The following is a 13,937-nucleotide window of genomic DNA, read 5'->3' on the forward strand; positions in this document are numbered from 1 at the left end:
CTTGCATTACCCATAGCAGAGCCGGCTGTTCTGACAGACACCCCCAGGCAGAATGAATCAGGATGCATGAAAGGAATCTGCCAAATATCAGCCAGAAAGTGGACAATTTATTTGGTGATCTTAAAGGAGAAATGGAATTAGTTTTCCTTTGATAAATGTCTTCTAATATATTACTCTCATCCTCTTTTTTGTTCAGGACCACTTCCCAAAAAAGCAGATGTCCAAGAGAAGCTCCATCACTGAGTTCCTCCTGCTGGCATTTGCAGACACGCGGGAGCTGCAGCTCCTGCACTTCGGGCTCTTCCTGGGCATCTACCTGGCTGCCCTCCTGGGCAACGGCCTCATCCTCACCGCCGTAGCCTGTGACCACCGCCTCCACACCCCCATGGACTTCTTCCTCCTCAACCTCGCCCTCCTCGACCTGGGCTGCATCTCCACCACTCTGCCCAAAGCCATGGCCAATGCCCTCTGGGACACCAGGGCCATCTCCTACCAAGGGTGTGCTGCACAGGTCTTTCTGTTTGTCTTCTTGATTGCGTCAGAATTTTATGTTCTCACCACCATGTCCTACGACCGCTACACTGCCATCATGCAAGCCCCTGCACTACGGGAGCCTCGTGGGCAGCAGAGCTTGTGCCCAGATGGCAGCAGCTGCCTGGAGCAGTGGCTTTCTCAATGCTGTCCTGCACACAGCCACTACATTTTCCCTGCCCCTCTGCCAAGGCAATGCTGTGGACCAGTTCTTCTGTGAAATCCCCCAGATCCTCAAGCTCTCCTGCTCAGATGCCTACCTCAGGGAAGCTCGCGTCCTTGTGTTTAGTGTTTCTTTATTATTTGCTTGTTTCGTTTTCATAGCGGTGTCCTATGTGCAGATCTTCAGGGCAGTGCTGAGGATTCCCTCTGAGCAGGGCCGGCAAAAAGCCTTTTCTACGTGCCTCCCTCACCTGGCCGTGGTCTCTATGACTGTTAGCACTACCATCTTTGCCTACCTGAAGCCTCCCTCCATCACCTCCCAGTCGCTGGACCTGGTGGTGGCAGTTCTGTACTCGGTGGTGCCTCCAGCAGTGAACCCCCTCATCTACAGCATGAGGAACCAGGAGCTCAAAGATGCAAGTGAGGAAAACATTTCTATACATGCTTCATCATCATCAGTAATTACTTCAGTATTGTGATTATTATCATATCATTTTTGTTATTAAACTTATTATCAAAATGTATTATTAGAAATAATCCTAACAGGACTACTTGTTCTTTTGTGAAAATGAGAGAATGATTTCTTTAAGTATATTTTTATTAATATTTTAACAGCATTTTATATTGATAGAAATAATGTTGTTCTTATCCTTCTGCACACCAAGTTTTAAAATTATTTTTAACCAGTCACAGAATCATGGAATCACAGAATGGCCTGGGCTGGAAAGGACCTCAAAGATCATCTAGTTCCAACCCCCCTACCAAAGGCAGTGACACCTCCCAGTAGATCAGTGGTTGCTCAGGACTTCATCTAACTTGCTCTTGAAGACCTGCAGGGATGGGGCATCCAATACCTCTGTGGTATTGAAAACCTGTTCCAGTGCCTCACTATCCTGAGTGAAAAATTCCCTTCTAACCTCTAATCTGAGTCTCCCCTTTCAATTTAAAACCAATTCCCCTTGTCCTACCAGTTAGCTACCTGAGTAAAGAGTCCTTCTCCATACACTTTATAAGACCACTTTAAGTATTGAAAATCTGCAATGACATCACCCCGGAGCCTTCTCCTCTGGTAGGCTGAACAGCCCCAGCTCTCTCAGCCTGTCTTCATAGGAGAGGTGCTCCAGCCCCTTGATCATCTTTGTGGCCCTTCTCTGGACCCACTCTAACAGCCCACATCCTTCTTGTGCTGGGGGCTCCAGACCTGGATGCAGGACTCCAAGTGGGGCCTCACAAGGGCAGAGCAGAGGGGGACAATCACCTGCCTCCAGGTGCTGGCCACACCTCTCTAGATGCAGCCCAGGATGCACTTGGCCTTCAGGGCTACAAGTGCACTGCTGGCTCATGTCGAGCTTTTCATGCAGCAGAACCCCCAAGTCCTTCTCTGCAGGGCTGCTCTCAATGAGTTCTTCTCCCAGCCTATCCCCATGTCTGGGATTTCCCCAGCCCAGGTGCAGCACCTTGCACTTGGACTTGCTGAACATCATTAGGTTAACATAGGCCCAGTTCTCAAACCTGTCCAGGTCCCCTTGGATGGCATCCCTTCCTTCTATAGTATCAACTCCACCTCTGAGCTTGGTGTCATCTGCACTCAAGGCCGCTCTCTATGTTGTTGATGAAGATATTAAACAGTACTGTTCCGAGGACAGACCCCTGAGGTAAAGCACTTGTCATGACCCTCCACTTGGATATAGATCCATTGATCGCCGCTCTGTGGTTTTGACCTTATCCACTGAATGGTGCACCCATCAAATATGTATCTCTCCAATTTGGAGACCAGGATGTCATGTGGGACCGTGTCAAAGGTCTTCCAGAAGTCCAAGTAGATGACATCAGTCGGACTTTCCTTGTCGTCTGATGTGGTCACTCCATTGTAGAAAGCCACCAGATTGGTCAGGCACCATTTACCCTTTGGTGAAGCCATGCTGGCTGTCTTGGATCACCTCTTTCTCTTGCATGTGCCTGACATTGATTCCAGGAGGATCTTTTCCGTGATCTTGCCAGGCACTGAGGCGAGGCTCACTGTTCTGTAGTTCCCTGGGTCCTCCTTTCTACCCTTCATCAAAATGGGAGTGATGTTTCCCTTTTTCCAGTCACCAGGGACTTCACCCGACTGCCAGGACTCTTCAAATAGGATGGAGAGAGGCTTGGCAACTATATCATCCAGTTCCCTCAGGACCCTGGGATGCAAGTCATCAGGCCCCATAGACTCGTACTAGTTGAGTTTCATCAGGTGTTCCCAAACCTGCTCTTCACTTACAGCAGGTGGGACTTTGACCCCCAGCCTCCATCTGTGGGTTCAGGGAAATGAAAGACTTGGGAAGCCTGACTGGCACTGAAGACTGAGGAGAAGACGTTGTTGAGTCCCTCAGCCTTCTCCATGTCTGTCATTACCTAGTTCACCCTTCTCATCCATCAGAGGGGGTACACTCTCCTTGGCCTTTCTTTTCTGAGCAATGTATCTGTAGAATCTCTTCCTGTTATTCTTTGCATCCCTTGCCAAGCTCAGTTCCATCTGTGCCTTGGCTTTCCTTATCCAATCCCTGCACATCCAAAACAAAACCATGCATGAGGGCCTGGAAAAAGGAACCCTGGACCATAGAAGGCATTCTGGAAACAAAAGTTGTAGGTAGGAAGCGCAGTTCTGTGGAGGTGCAGAGCTGATGGGCACATTGTGGAGGATAATCCTAAAGACCTTTGTGCCCTTTTCCCTCCTGACAACAATGCCACTTCTTTCTCAGGAATGGAGTAGCCAACAGAGGTGAGACAGATACTCTGGGATCAAGAATGTCATCAGAAAGCTGATCCCAATAAGATACGGGGAGGTCAGGAGCAGCCTGGACAAGAGAGATGTGAGATTTTGGGGTGAGAAGAAGAGCTTGGCCAGCAGAAATTAATGATTTCGTAGAGGTAAGAGGGTTCATGTAATGTTGATGCTGCGGTAACACTGACTTAAAATAGTCACGTATGGCCCTTACCTCACTTGAACCAGGAATTTTAATCCCTAAACCTAAATGCTACTCCAACACTCTGAAAGGAATCCATTTTCTTTCTTGTTCACCCTGATCCCTTCTCTTAACACCAGCATTAAAATGCTCTATTTAACCCTAGACTTCTTGGCAGGCCTAAAACACCCTAAACCACAGAGCTTGTCCCTACCTTAACCACAGACCTGACACAACAAGCAGAACACCAAACACTCCTACTAAAACTTTGCTTAATCTCGAAGCCAGAAAATTAAAAACAGGTACCAACGGGGCTAGAGAGAGCTCAGCTCTGCCTGAGGATGTCCTGCCCCAGCAGGAGGAATGTGACTGTGGCAGTGACTGTGAGGTCACTTCTGTCTCTGCAGCTGATAGGGCAGCAGCAGGAACGTGTCACGGAAAGGGACTGTGAGGTCCCTTCTGTCTGTAGGTGGCACGTCACCCTTGGCTTCTCCCTGGGATCGGCACTTTGGGGCTGACATGTGCCAGTGGCCCTGCTAGGCCAGCAGAAGGCCCCTGCTTGGCATGCTGACTGTGGGATCCCCTCTGCCTCCAGCCCCAGCAGGACCCAGACAGAAAGAAGGCCCGCATAGGGGTTGTCCTGTCCCTTCTGCTTGAGTCCAGGACAGCACGAGGCACAAGGCTTGGCTGTGTCTAGCCAAGAAGCTGCAAGGCCAGCAGCAGGCGCATGGCTTGGGAGATGCTGGTGAGGTGACTTGTGTCTGCTTGGCTGACAGGCCGCAAGGAGCCTGATGGGTTGGGATGCCTGCTTCAGGAGTGGTTTCCACCCTGATGGAGCTTTCTTTGGTAGTAGGAAAGAGCAGGAGAGAAAAAACTGTCACAAAGTGCACCTTAGGAAGGTTGGCACTGGCCATGAGGAGGCAGAAATGTCCAGGGGAACAACTGGTCTTGCCGCTAGAGCCTGAGGCAAAGAAGGCATTAAGTGCCTCAGCCTTTACCTCATCTCTTCTCACCAGGTTTCCCACCACATCTAGGAAAGGAAGATGATTCTACTGAAGCCTCCTTTTTTAAAAAGTATTTACATAAAGAGTTTTTAATGTCTTTGATAGTAATAGACAGATTGAGCTCCAGATGGGTTTTGGCCCTTTTATTTTTGACCTGCACAGCCCCATAACATTCTGAACACAGCTCCAGACAAACTGACAGCATGCATGAGAAGGAAGCACAGAAGAGGTGGAAACTGTCTGCCTTCCGTCCCCTACCCTTCTGTGACTCTGTGCTGCAATTCCATTCAGCTGGTTACTCCTGTATTATCCAACCATTCCTGCAGCTCCTGATGCTGCTTGTCAGAGATAGCACAGTCACACGAAGGATGAACAGTTTGCCTGCAGATGTTAACAGCTGACAGAAAGGAGCTTCTGTCCAGGAGAACCTTGAGAAACCTCACGATTTTGCCTACAGAAATCTCTTGACCTTTACAAGGAGAAGAGCCCAGTCCTGCAGCAGAAGAAGAGGAACCCCACCCATCAGGGCAGACTGGGACCCTGCTGAGTGAGCAGTGCCCAGGAGGAGGAGGGCCTGGGCACCACGAGGGATGCCATACGAGCAGTGGTGCTGCTCACCAGGAACCAGGCCAGCTTCCTACAGAGCTGCCTTACGAGGAGCATGGCCACCAAGAAGATCTGAGTTATCATACTCAGCTCAGATCCGGTGTGACACCACACAGATTAGGGTCTAGAGCCAGCAGGAAAAGATGTGCAGGTCTGGAAGTCCCTAGGACAGCCTGGTGTGGAGAGGATCAATGGCTGTGGCAAGGCTGAGAGTCCCAACAGGACCCAGGTCTTTGTGTCCATGGCTCTGGCTGTTGTCTCTGCCACTGAGGCCTAGGAGGAGACAGCTTATCGGTAAAGCACCAGGGCCTCATTGCCTCCTCACCCCCACCCATGAACCAGGCAGGGCTCGGACCCTTCTCCTGCACTTGCCCATGCACATCCCCATCTCCTCCTGCCCCAGGAAGAGCCCTGAGCACTGTGTGAAGGGAAAGGATCTCCCTTCCATGGTGCCAGGGGTCAAGGCCTGACCCTTGTGCTTGGTGAAACACATCCAGTTTGGAAAAGTGACATCAGAATCACCTTCACATTGCCTTTGTCCAATTGTCCTCACTGCCTCCAATGCTCTGCTCTAAGGAGCTCCAAGGGAGGCTGTGTCAGTGCTGACCCTCAGGGGGACACTGCAGGAAACTTGCCTCTGACTTGGACTTCTGGAGAGATGTCTTCAATTGTCTCTCAGTGCCTGAGGTTCGTGGGCTCCTCCCCAAAGCCCCCCGAGGGGGGATTGCAATGCCTTGGTCTGGGCATCTGGTGCTGAGCTGGGCCGGGCTCCTGGGACAGAGAGAGCTCCTGGCAAGAGGGCCGTGGTGCAGAGAGACAGCTCTGCCCAGGAGCAGCTCCTCTGCACAGCGCAGCAGGGCTGGGGGCTCTGGCCGCACGCACCCAGGCAGAAAGGGATTCCAGGCAGCCTGGAGGGTGCGGGCAGACGAGAGCTCAGTGCAGGAGAAACCTTCACAGCCCTGCCCTCGGTAAGTCTCTGGCTGCAGGACAGTGCAGGGCAGGTTCCTGGAAGAGGCTCCTTGGTCCGGGACATCTCTGCCTGGCCAGGAGCTGCCAGGATGTCTCTCGTGGCTTTTGCGGTGCGGAGGAGAAGGTGCTGCAGGGCAGCCTTGGTCAGAGGAAGGGGAGGGCAGGGGCTGCCTGCAAAGAGAAGGCACTTTCTGCAGTCTCTGCCTGCCTTTTCCTGCTCTGATTCTTGGGCAGGCTCTGTGTTAACAGAGTTGTAGGGATTGCACAGGTGATGGAACTTCCTACTGCATTGAACAGAGACATAAAGAGGTTGGTGAGGAACCTGAGAATATCCCTTCCCTTCTCCCTGCTTACAGACTGCACCAGGGCTTTTCTGAGCTGGTCTTTAGGACCTGCAGACAGGGAGATGTCCCCAGAGCTGTCCCCATCCCCGGGAGGTGTCTGCAGGGCAGAGCTGGGCACACAGCGGGTGGGATGGGGTCTGTGAGCATGGACGGGAGGAGACATGGGGACAGAGAAAGAGCTGCTGGCAGGGACAGCTGCAGGCAGCAGGGACATGGGCAGGCGGTGAGAGGGAGCTGCCCCCTCCCTGCCATCCCCTGCAGTGCAGGTGCCTTCCTTGCAGCAGCCCCTGGTCTCCTCTTCCCCTCACAGCTTCTGTCATGGCATTTATAATCTGGGGGTGGTGAGAATATGGGGTGTCTGAACCCTACATCTCAGTGGAAGTAGACACATTTGCTGCAGGCCCCCTCCACCTTCCTCCACGGAAGCAGGCACAGAATCACAGAATCATAGAATATCCCGAGTTGGAAGGGACCCACAAGGATCAGCGAGTCCAGCTCCTGGCTCCACAGAGGTCTTACCCCCACATTCCTACCATACGACAAGGAGCACATTCCAAAGGCTTCTTGCACTCCAGAGCTCTTTTCCCTCTGCTGGCTGTGCCGGGCAGATGGCACAGGGGTGTGAGGACAGGCTCTACCTCACCGACACCGCAGCCTCGGCACCGCGTTGGGTCCGCCCTGCCTGCCCATGCCTGCTTCTCTCCCTTGCCCAGCGTGGCAGCTGCTGGTGCCTAATTCTGACAGGGAGTGCTGTGCACGGAGGGTGAGGCAGGAGGAGGTGCTCCCTGCTCTCTCTGCCAGACACCGGTGGTCTGTGAGCTGATTTCCTCTCTCAGGGTGGGGAATAGAGAAGACACACACGGAATCACACGGCCAAACACCCCTCACTCAACAGAGGGATCCCCTTCCCTGGAACCCTCCTCCAAGCACATGCCTCTGTTGGCACCTCTGTGTACCACTGCTCTGGAGCAGAGGTGGCCCATTGGGAGCTGCTGGGCAGAGGCATCTGCTGTGTACAGGACACTCAGCCAGCACAGAGCAGGGCTCCAGAAAGGGAAATAGACACGAGGTCCTCTTGGAAAAAGGGAATGTAAGGCTTTAATTGGGAATTTATTGAATTTTGCTCACAGACTTTACTCATAACACTCTATCTTTCCTTTTTTTTTTTTTTTTTTTTTTTTTGTCATATGGCAGTGTCCATGACCAAAGACAGGAAATGCCCAACAGCAGCTCTGTGAGCGAGTTCCTCCTGCTGGCATTCGCACACACACGGGAGCTGCAGCTCCTGCACTTCGGGCTCTTCCTGGGCATCTACCTGGCTGCCCTCCTGGGCAACGGCCTCATCCTCAGCGCCGTAGCCTGTGACCACCGCCTCCACACCCCCATGTACTTCTTCCTCCTCAACCTCGCCCTCCTCGACCTGGGATCCATCTCCACCACTCTGCCCAAAGCCATGGCCAATGCCCTCTGGGACACCAGGGCCATCTCCTATCAAGGGTGTGCTGCACAGGTCTTTCTGTTTGTATTTTTGATGTCAGCAGAGTATTCCCTTCTCACCATCATGTCTTACGACCGCTACGTTGCCATCAGCAAGCCCCTGCACTATGGGAACCTCGTGGGCAGCAGAGCTTGTGCCCAGATGGCAGCAGCTGCGTGGGGCAGTGGCTTTCTCAATGCTGTCCTGCACACGGCCACTACATTTTCCCTGCCCCTCTGCCAAGGCAATGCTGTGGACCAGTTCTTCTGTGAAATCCCCCAGATCCTCAAGCTCTCCTGCTCAGATGCCTACCTCAGGGAAGTTGGGGCGCTTGTGTTTAGTGTTTCTTTAGCATTTGGTTGTTTTGTTTTCATTGTGGTGTCCTATGTGCAGATCTTCAGGGCAGTGCTGAGGATGCCCTCTGAGCAGGGCCGGCACAAAGCCTTTTCCACGTGCCTCCCTCACCTGGCCATCGTCTCCCTCTTTATCAGCACTATCATGGTTGCCTACCTGAAGCCCCCCTCCATCTCTTCCCCATCCCTGGACCTGGTGGTGTCATTTTTGTACTCGGTGGTGCCTCCAGCAGTGAACCCCCTCATTTACAGCATGAGGAACAAGGACCTGAAAGCCACACTGAAGAAACTGATTCTAGTTGTAGTATTTACTTAGTAAGGAACTGTCTATCTCTCTTTTCTAGTTTAACTCAAGTTAATCTCAGGCAACTTGTGACCCTTATGTACAGCGTTTGTCCTGGTTTCAGTGAGGACAGAGTTAATTTCCCTCCTAGTAGCTGGCAGGGTGCTATGTTTTGGATTAGGATGAGAAGAACGCTGATAACATGCTGATGTTTTAATTGTTGCAGAGCAGTGCTTACACTAAGCCAAGGACTTTTCAGCTTCTCGCTCTGTCCTGCTAGCGAGCAGGCTGGGGGTGCAGCAGGAGCTGGGAGGGGACAGACCCAGGACAGCTGACTCAACCTGGCCACAGGGGTATTCCATACCATCTGGCATCATGCTGAACAATATATAGGGGTGGCTAGCCGGGGTGGGGGGCCGGCTGCTCGGGGATAGGCTGGGCATTGGTCAATGGGTGGTGAGCAATTGCATTGTGCATCACTTGTTCGTACATATTATTATTATTATTATTATTATTATTATTATTATCCTTTATTATTATTATCCTTTATTATTATTATCCTTTATTATTATTATTATTATTATTATTATTATTATTATTTTTATTTCCTGTCCCAATAAACCCTTTCTATTTATCTCAACCCACAAGTTTTCATTTCTTTCTAATTCTCTCCCCCCATCCTAGAGAGGGAGGGGGAAGGGTGAGCGAACCTCTACAATGATTTCGTAGAGGTAAGAGGCTTCAGGTAATGTTGATGCTGCTTTAACACTGAATTAAAACATTGATGTAAGGCCTTTATCCAATTTTAAAGAGTAACCTAAATCCCTAAACCTAAATGCTACTCCAACACCCTGACAGGAATCCACTAGTCTAATGCCTGAAGCCACGAAGCAAAACTCAGCCCATAGCCCATTCCCTTGCCTTTACTCTTGTGCTCACCCTAATCCCTACCTTCAACACCAGCATTAAAATCCTCTATTAAACCTAGACTTCTCGGCAGACGTAGAAAAAAAACTATTCCACAAAGCTTGCCCATAACCTAACCACAGACCTGACACCCTAAGCTGAACAACATATTTGCTAAATTTCTAACCCAGAAAAGTGAGCCCTAGTCCCAAAGAGACTAGAGAGCTCAGCTCTGCCTGAGGATGTCCTGCCCCAGCAGGAGGAATGTGACTGTGGCAGTGACTGTGAGGTCACTTCTGTCTCTGCAGCTGATAGGGCAGCAGCAGGAACGTGTCACGGAAAGGGACTGTGAGGTCCCTTCTGTCTGTAGGTGGCACGTCACCCTTGGCTTCTCCCTGGGATCGGCACTTTGGGGCTGACATGTGCCAGTGGCCCTGCTAGGCCAGCAGAAGGCCCCTGCTTGGCATGCTGACTGTGGGATCCCCTCTGCCTCCAGCCCCAGGAGGACCCAGACAGAAAGGAGGCCCGCATGGGGGTTGTCCTGTCCCTTCTGCTTGAGTCCAGCACTGGACAGCACGAGGCACAAGGCTTGGCTGTGTCTAGCCAAGAAGCTGCAAGGCCAGCAGCAGGCCCAGAGCTTGGGAGATGCTGGTGAGGTGACTTGTGTCTGCTTGGCTGACAGGCCGCAAGGAGCCTGATGGGTTGGGATGCCTACTTCAGGAGTGGTTTCCACCCTGATGGAGCTTTCTTTGGTAGTAGGAAAAAGCAGGAGAGAAAAAAGTGCCACAGAATTCACTTAGGAAGGTTGGCACTGGCCATGAGGAAGAAGAAAAGTCCAGGGGAACAACTGGTCTTGCTGCTAGAGCCTGAGGCAAAGAAGCCATTAAGTGCCTTAGCCTTTACCTCATCTCTTCTCACCAGGTTTCCCCCCACATCCAGTAAAAGGTGATGATTCTCCTTAATCCTCCTTTATTAAAGTAATTATGTAAACAGTTTTTATTGTCTTTGACAGTAATAGAAGGATTGACCTCTAGGAAGGGTTTGGCTCTTCTAATTTTGACCTGCACAGCCCCATAACATTTGGGACACAGCTCCAGCCAAAATGAAACCATGCATGAGAAGGAAGCACAGAAGAGGTGGAACCTGGCAGCCTTCCATCCCCTACCCTTCTGTGACTCTGTGCTGCAATTCCATTCAGCTGGTTACTCCTGTATTATCCAAACTTCCCTGCAGCTCCTGATGCTGCTGTCTTGTCAGAGATAGCGCAATCACAGGAAGGCTGAACTGTCTGCCTGCAGATGTTAACAGCTGACGGAAAGAAACATCTGTCCAAGAGAACCTAGAGAATCTGCAGGCTTTTGCCTACAGAAACCTCTTGACATTTACAAGAAGAAGAGCCCAGTCCTGCAGCAGAGGAAGAGGAACCCCACCCATCAGGGCAGACTGAGACCCAGCTGAGTGAGCAGTGCCCAGGAGGAGGAGGGCCTGGGCACCACGAGGGATGCCATATGAGCAGTGGTGCTGCACTCCAGGAACCAGGCCAGCTTCCTGCAGAGCTGCCTTACGAGGAGCATGGCCACCAAGAAGATCTGAGTTATCAGACTCAGCTCAGATCCGGTGTGACACCACACAGATAAGGGTCTAGAGCCAGCAGGAAAAGAGGTTCGGGTATGGGAGTCCCTAGGACAGCCTGGTGTGGAGAGGATCAAGAGCTCTACCAAGACTGACAGTCCCGACAGGACCCAGGTCTTTGTGTCCATGGCTCTGGCTGTTGTCTCTGCCACTGAGGCCTAGGAGGAGACAGTTTGTCATTAAAGTATCAGGGCCTTATTGCCTCCTCACCCCCACCCATGAACCAGGCAGGGCTCGGACCCTTCTCCTGCACTTGCCCATGCACATCCCCATCTCCTCCTGCCCCAGGAAGAGCCCTGAGCAGTTTGTGAAGGGAACATATCTCCCTTCCCAGGGGCTGGGGGTCAAGGCCTGACCCTTGTGCTTGGTGAAACACATCCAGATTTCCTACACATCAGGGTCACCTTCACACTGCCTTTGTCTCCTTGTCCTCACTGCCTCCAATGCTCTGCTCTAAGGAGCTCCAAGGGAGGCTGTGTCAGTGCTGGCCCTCAGGGGGACACTGCAGGAAACTTGCCTCTGACTTGGACTTCTGGAGGGATGTCTTCAATTGTCTCTCTGTGCCTGAGGTTCGTGGGCTCCTCCCCAAAGCCCCCCGAGGGGGGATTGCAATGCCTTGGTCTGGGTGTCTGGTGCTGAGCTGGGCCGGGCTCCTGGGACAGAGAGAGCTCCTGGCAAGAGGGCCGTGGTGCAGAGAGACAGCTCTGCCCAGGAGCAGCTCCTCTGCACAGCACAGCAGGGCTGGGGGCTCTGACCGCACGCACCCAGGCAGAAAGGGATTCCAGGCAGCCTGGAGGGTGCGGGCAGATGAGAGCTCAGTGCAGGAGAAACCTTCACAGCCCTGCCCTCGGTAAGCCTCTGGCTGCAGGACAGTGCAGGGCAGGTTCCTGGAAGAGGCTCCTGGGTCCGGGACATCTCTGCCTGGCCAGGAGCTGCCAGGATGTCTCTCGTGGCTTTTGCGGTGCGGAGGAGAAGGTGCTGCAGGGCAGCCTTGGTCAGAGGAAGGGGAGGGCAGGGGCTGCCTGCAAAGAGAAGGCACTTTCTGCAGTCTCTGCCTGCCTTTTCCTGCTCTGATTCTTGGGCAGGCTCTGTGTTAACAGAGTTGTAGGGATTGCACAGGTGATGGAACTTCCTGTTGCATTGAACCGAGACAATTGAACTTACCCCAAAATTCCTACCATACAACAAGGAGCACATTCCAAAGGCTTCTTGCACTCCAGAGCTCTTTTCCCTCTGCTGGCTGTGCCGGGCAGATGGCACAGGGGTGTGAGGACAGGCTCTACCTCACCGACACCGCAGCCTCGGCACCGCGTTGGGTCCGCCCTGCCTGCCCATGCCTGCTTCTCTCCCTTGCCCAGCGTGGCAGCTGCTGGTGCCTGATTCTGACAGGGAGTGCTGTGCACGGAGGGTGAGGCAGGAGGAGATGCTCCCTGCTCTCTCTGCCAGACACCGGTGGTCTGTGAGCTGATTTCCTCTCTCAGAGTGGGGAATAGAGAAGACACACATGGAGTCACACGGCCAAACACCCCTCACTCAACAGAGGGATCCCCTTCCCTGGAACCCTCCTCCAAGCACATGGCTCTGATGGCACCTCTGTGTACCACTGCTCTGGAGCAGAGGTGGCCCATTGGGAGCTGCTGGGAAGAGGCATCTGCAGTGTACAGGACACTCAGCCAGCACAGAGCAGGGCTCCAGAAAGGGAAATAGACACGAGGTCCTCTTGGAAAAAGGGAATGTAAGGCTTTAATTGGGAATTTATTGAATTTTGCTCACAGACTTTACTCATAACACTCTATCTTTCTTTTTTTTTTTTTTTTTTTTTTTTTTTTTTGTCATTTGGCAGTGTCCATGACCAAAGACAGGAAATGCCCAACAGCAGCTCTGTGAGCGAGTTCCTCCTGCTGCCATTCGCAGACACGCGGGAGCTGCAGCTCCTGCACTTCGGGCTCTTCCTGGGCATCTACCTGGCTGCCCTCCTGGGCAACGGCCTCATCCTCAGCGCCGTAGCCTGCCACCACCGCCTCCACACCCCCATGGACTTCTTCCTCCTCAACCTCGCCCTCCTCAACCTGGGCTGCATCTCCACCACTCTGCCCAAAGCCATGGCCAATGCCCTCTGGGACACCAGGGCCATCTCCTATCAAGGATGTGCTGCACAGGTCTTTATATTTGTCTTCTTGATTACAGCAGAATTTTATGTTCTCACCATCATAGCCTACGACCGCTACGTTGCCATCTGCAAGCCCCTGCACTACGGGAGCCTCGTGGGCAGCAGAGCTTGTGCCCAGATGGCAGCAGCTGCCTGGGGCAGTGGCTTTCTCAATGCTGTCCTGCACACAGCCACTACATTTTCCCTGCCCCTCTGCCAAGGCAATGCTGTAGACCAGTTCTTCTGTGAGATCCCCCAGATCCTCAAGCTCTCCTGCTTAGATGCCTACCTCAGGGAGGTTGGGTTTATTGCATTTAGCTTTTGTTTAGGTGCTGGCTGCTTTGTTTTCATTGTGGTGTCCTATGTGCAGATCTTCAGGGCCGTGCTGAAGATCCCCTCTGAGCAGGGCCGGCACAAAGCCTTTTCCACGTGCCTCCTGCACCTGGCCGTGGTCTCCCTGTTTGTCAGCACTATCGTGTGTGCCTGCCTGAAGCCCTCCTCCATCTCCTCCCTATACCTGGACTTTGTGGTGGCAGTTCTGTACTCGGTGGTGCCTCCAGCAGTGAACCCGCTTATCTA

At 52.5% G+C, this 13,937-nt stretch overlaps 1 protein-coding gene across 1 annotated transcript; it reads left to right on the forward strand.

The window, feature by feature from the left end:
- The first annotated feature begins 217 nt into the window (after positions 1–217).
- LOC118261309 (olfactory receptor 14C36-like) lies at positions 218–8,704 on the forward strand. Its single transcript, XM_035572135.2, has 2 exons — positions 218–511; positions 8,069–8,704. Exons 1-2 carry the CDS (start codon positions 218–220, stop codon positions 8,702–8,704), a joined length of 930 nt encoding a protein of 309 aa, XP_035428028.2.
- Positions 8,705–13,937: the final 5,233 nt, after the last annotated feature.

This window comes from Cygnus atratus, chromosome 31 (genome assembly GCF_013377495.2).
Source record: "Cygnus atratus isolate AKBS03 ecotype Queensland, Australia chromosome 31, CAtr_DNAZoo_HiC_assembly, whole genome shotgun sequence".
Taxonomy (NCBI): domain Eukaryota; kingdom Metazoa; phylum Chordata; class Aves; order Anseriformes; family Anatidae; genus Cygnus; species Cygnus atratus.

Bases quoted from the DNA above. Each gene is read 5' to 3' on its own strand.
- LOC118261309 (XM_035572135.2), top strand. From the start codon at position 218: ATGTCCAAGAGAAGCTCCATCACTGAGTTCCTCCTGCTGGCATTTGCA. The intron at 512-8,068 runs GTCTTTCTGTTT...TGTGCTGCACAG, and splicing joins ACCAAGGGTGTGCTGCACAG to GTCTTTCTGTTTGTATTTTT.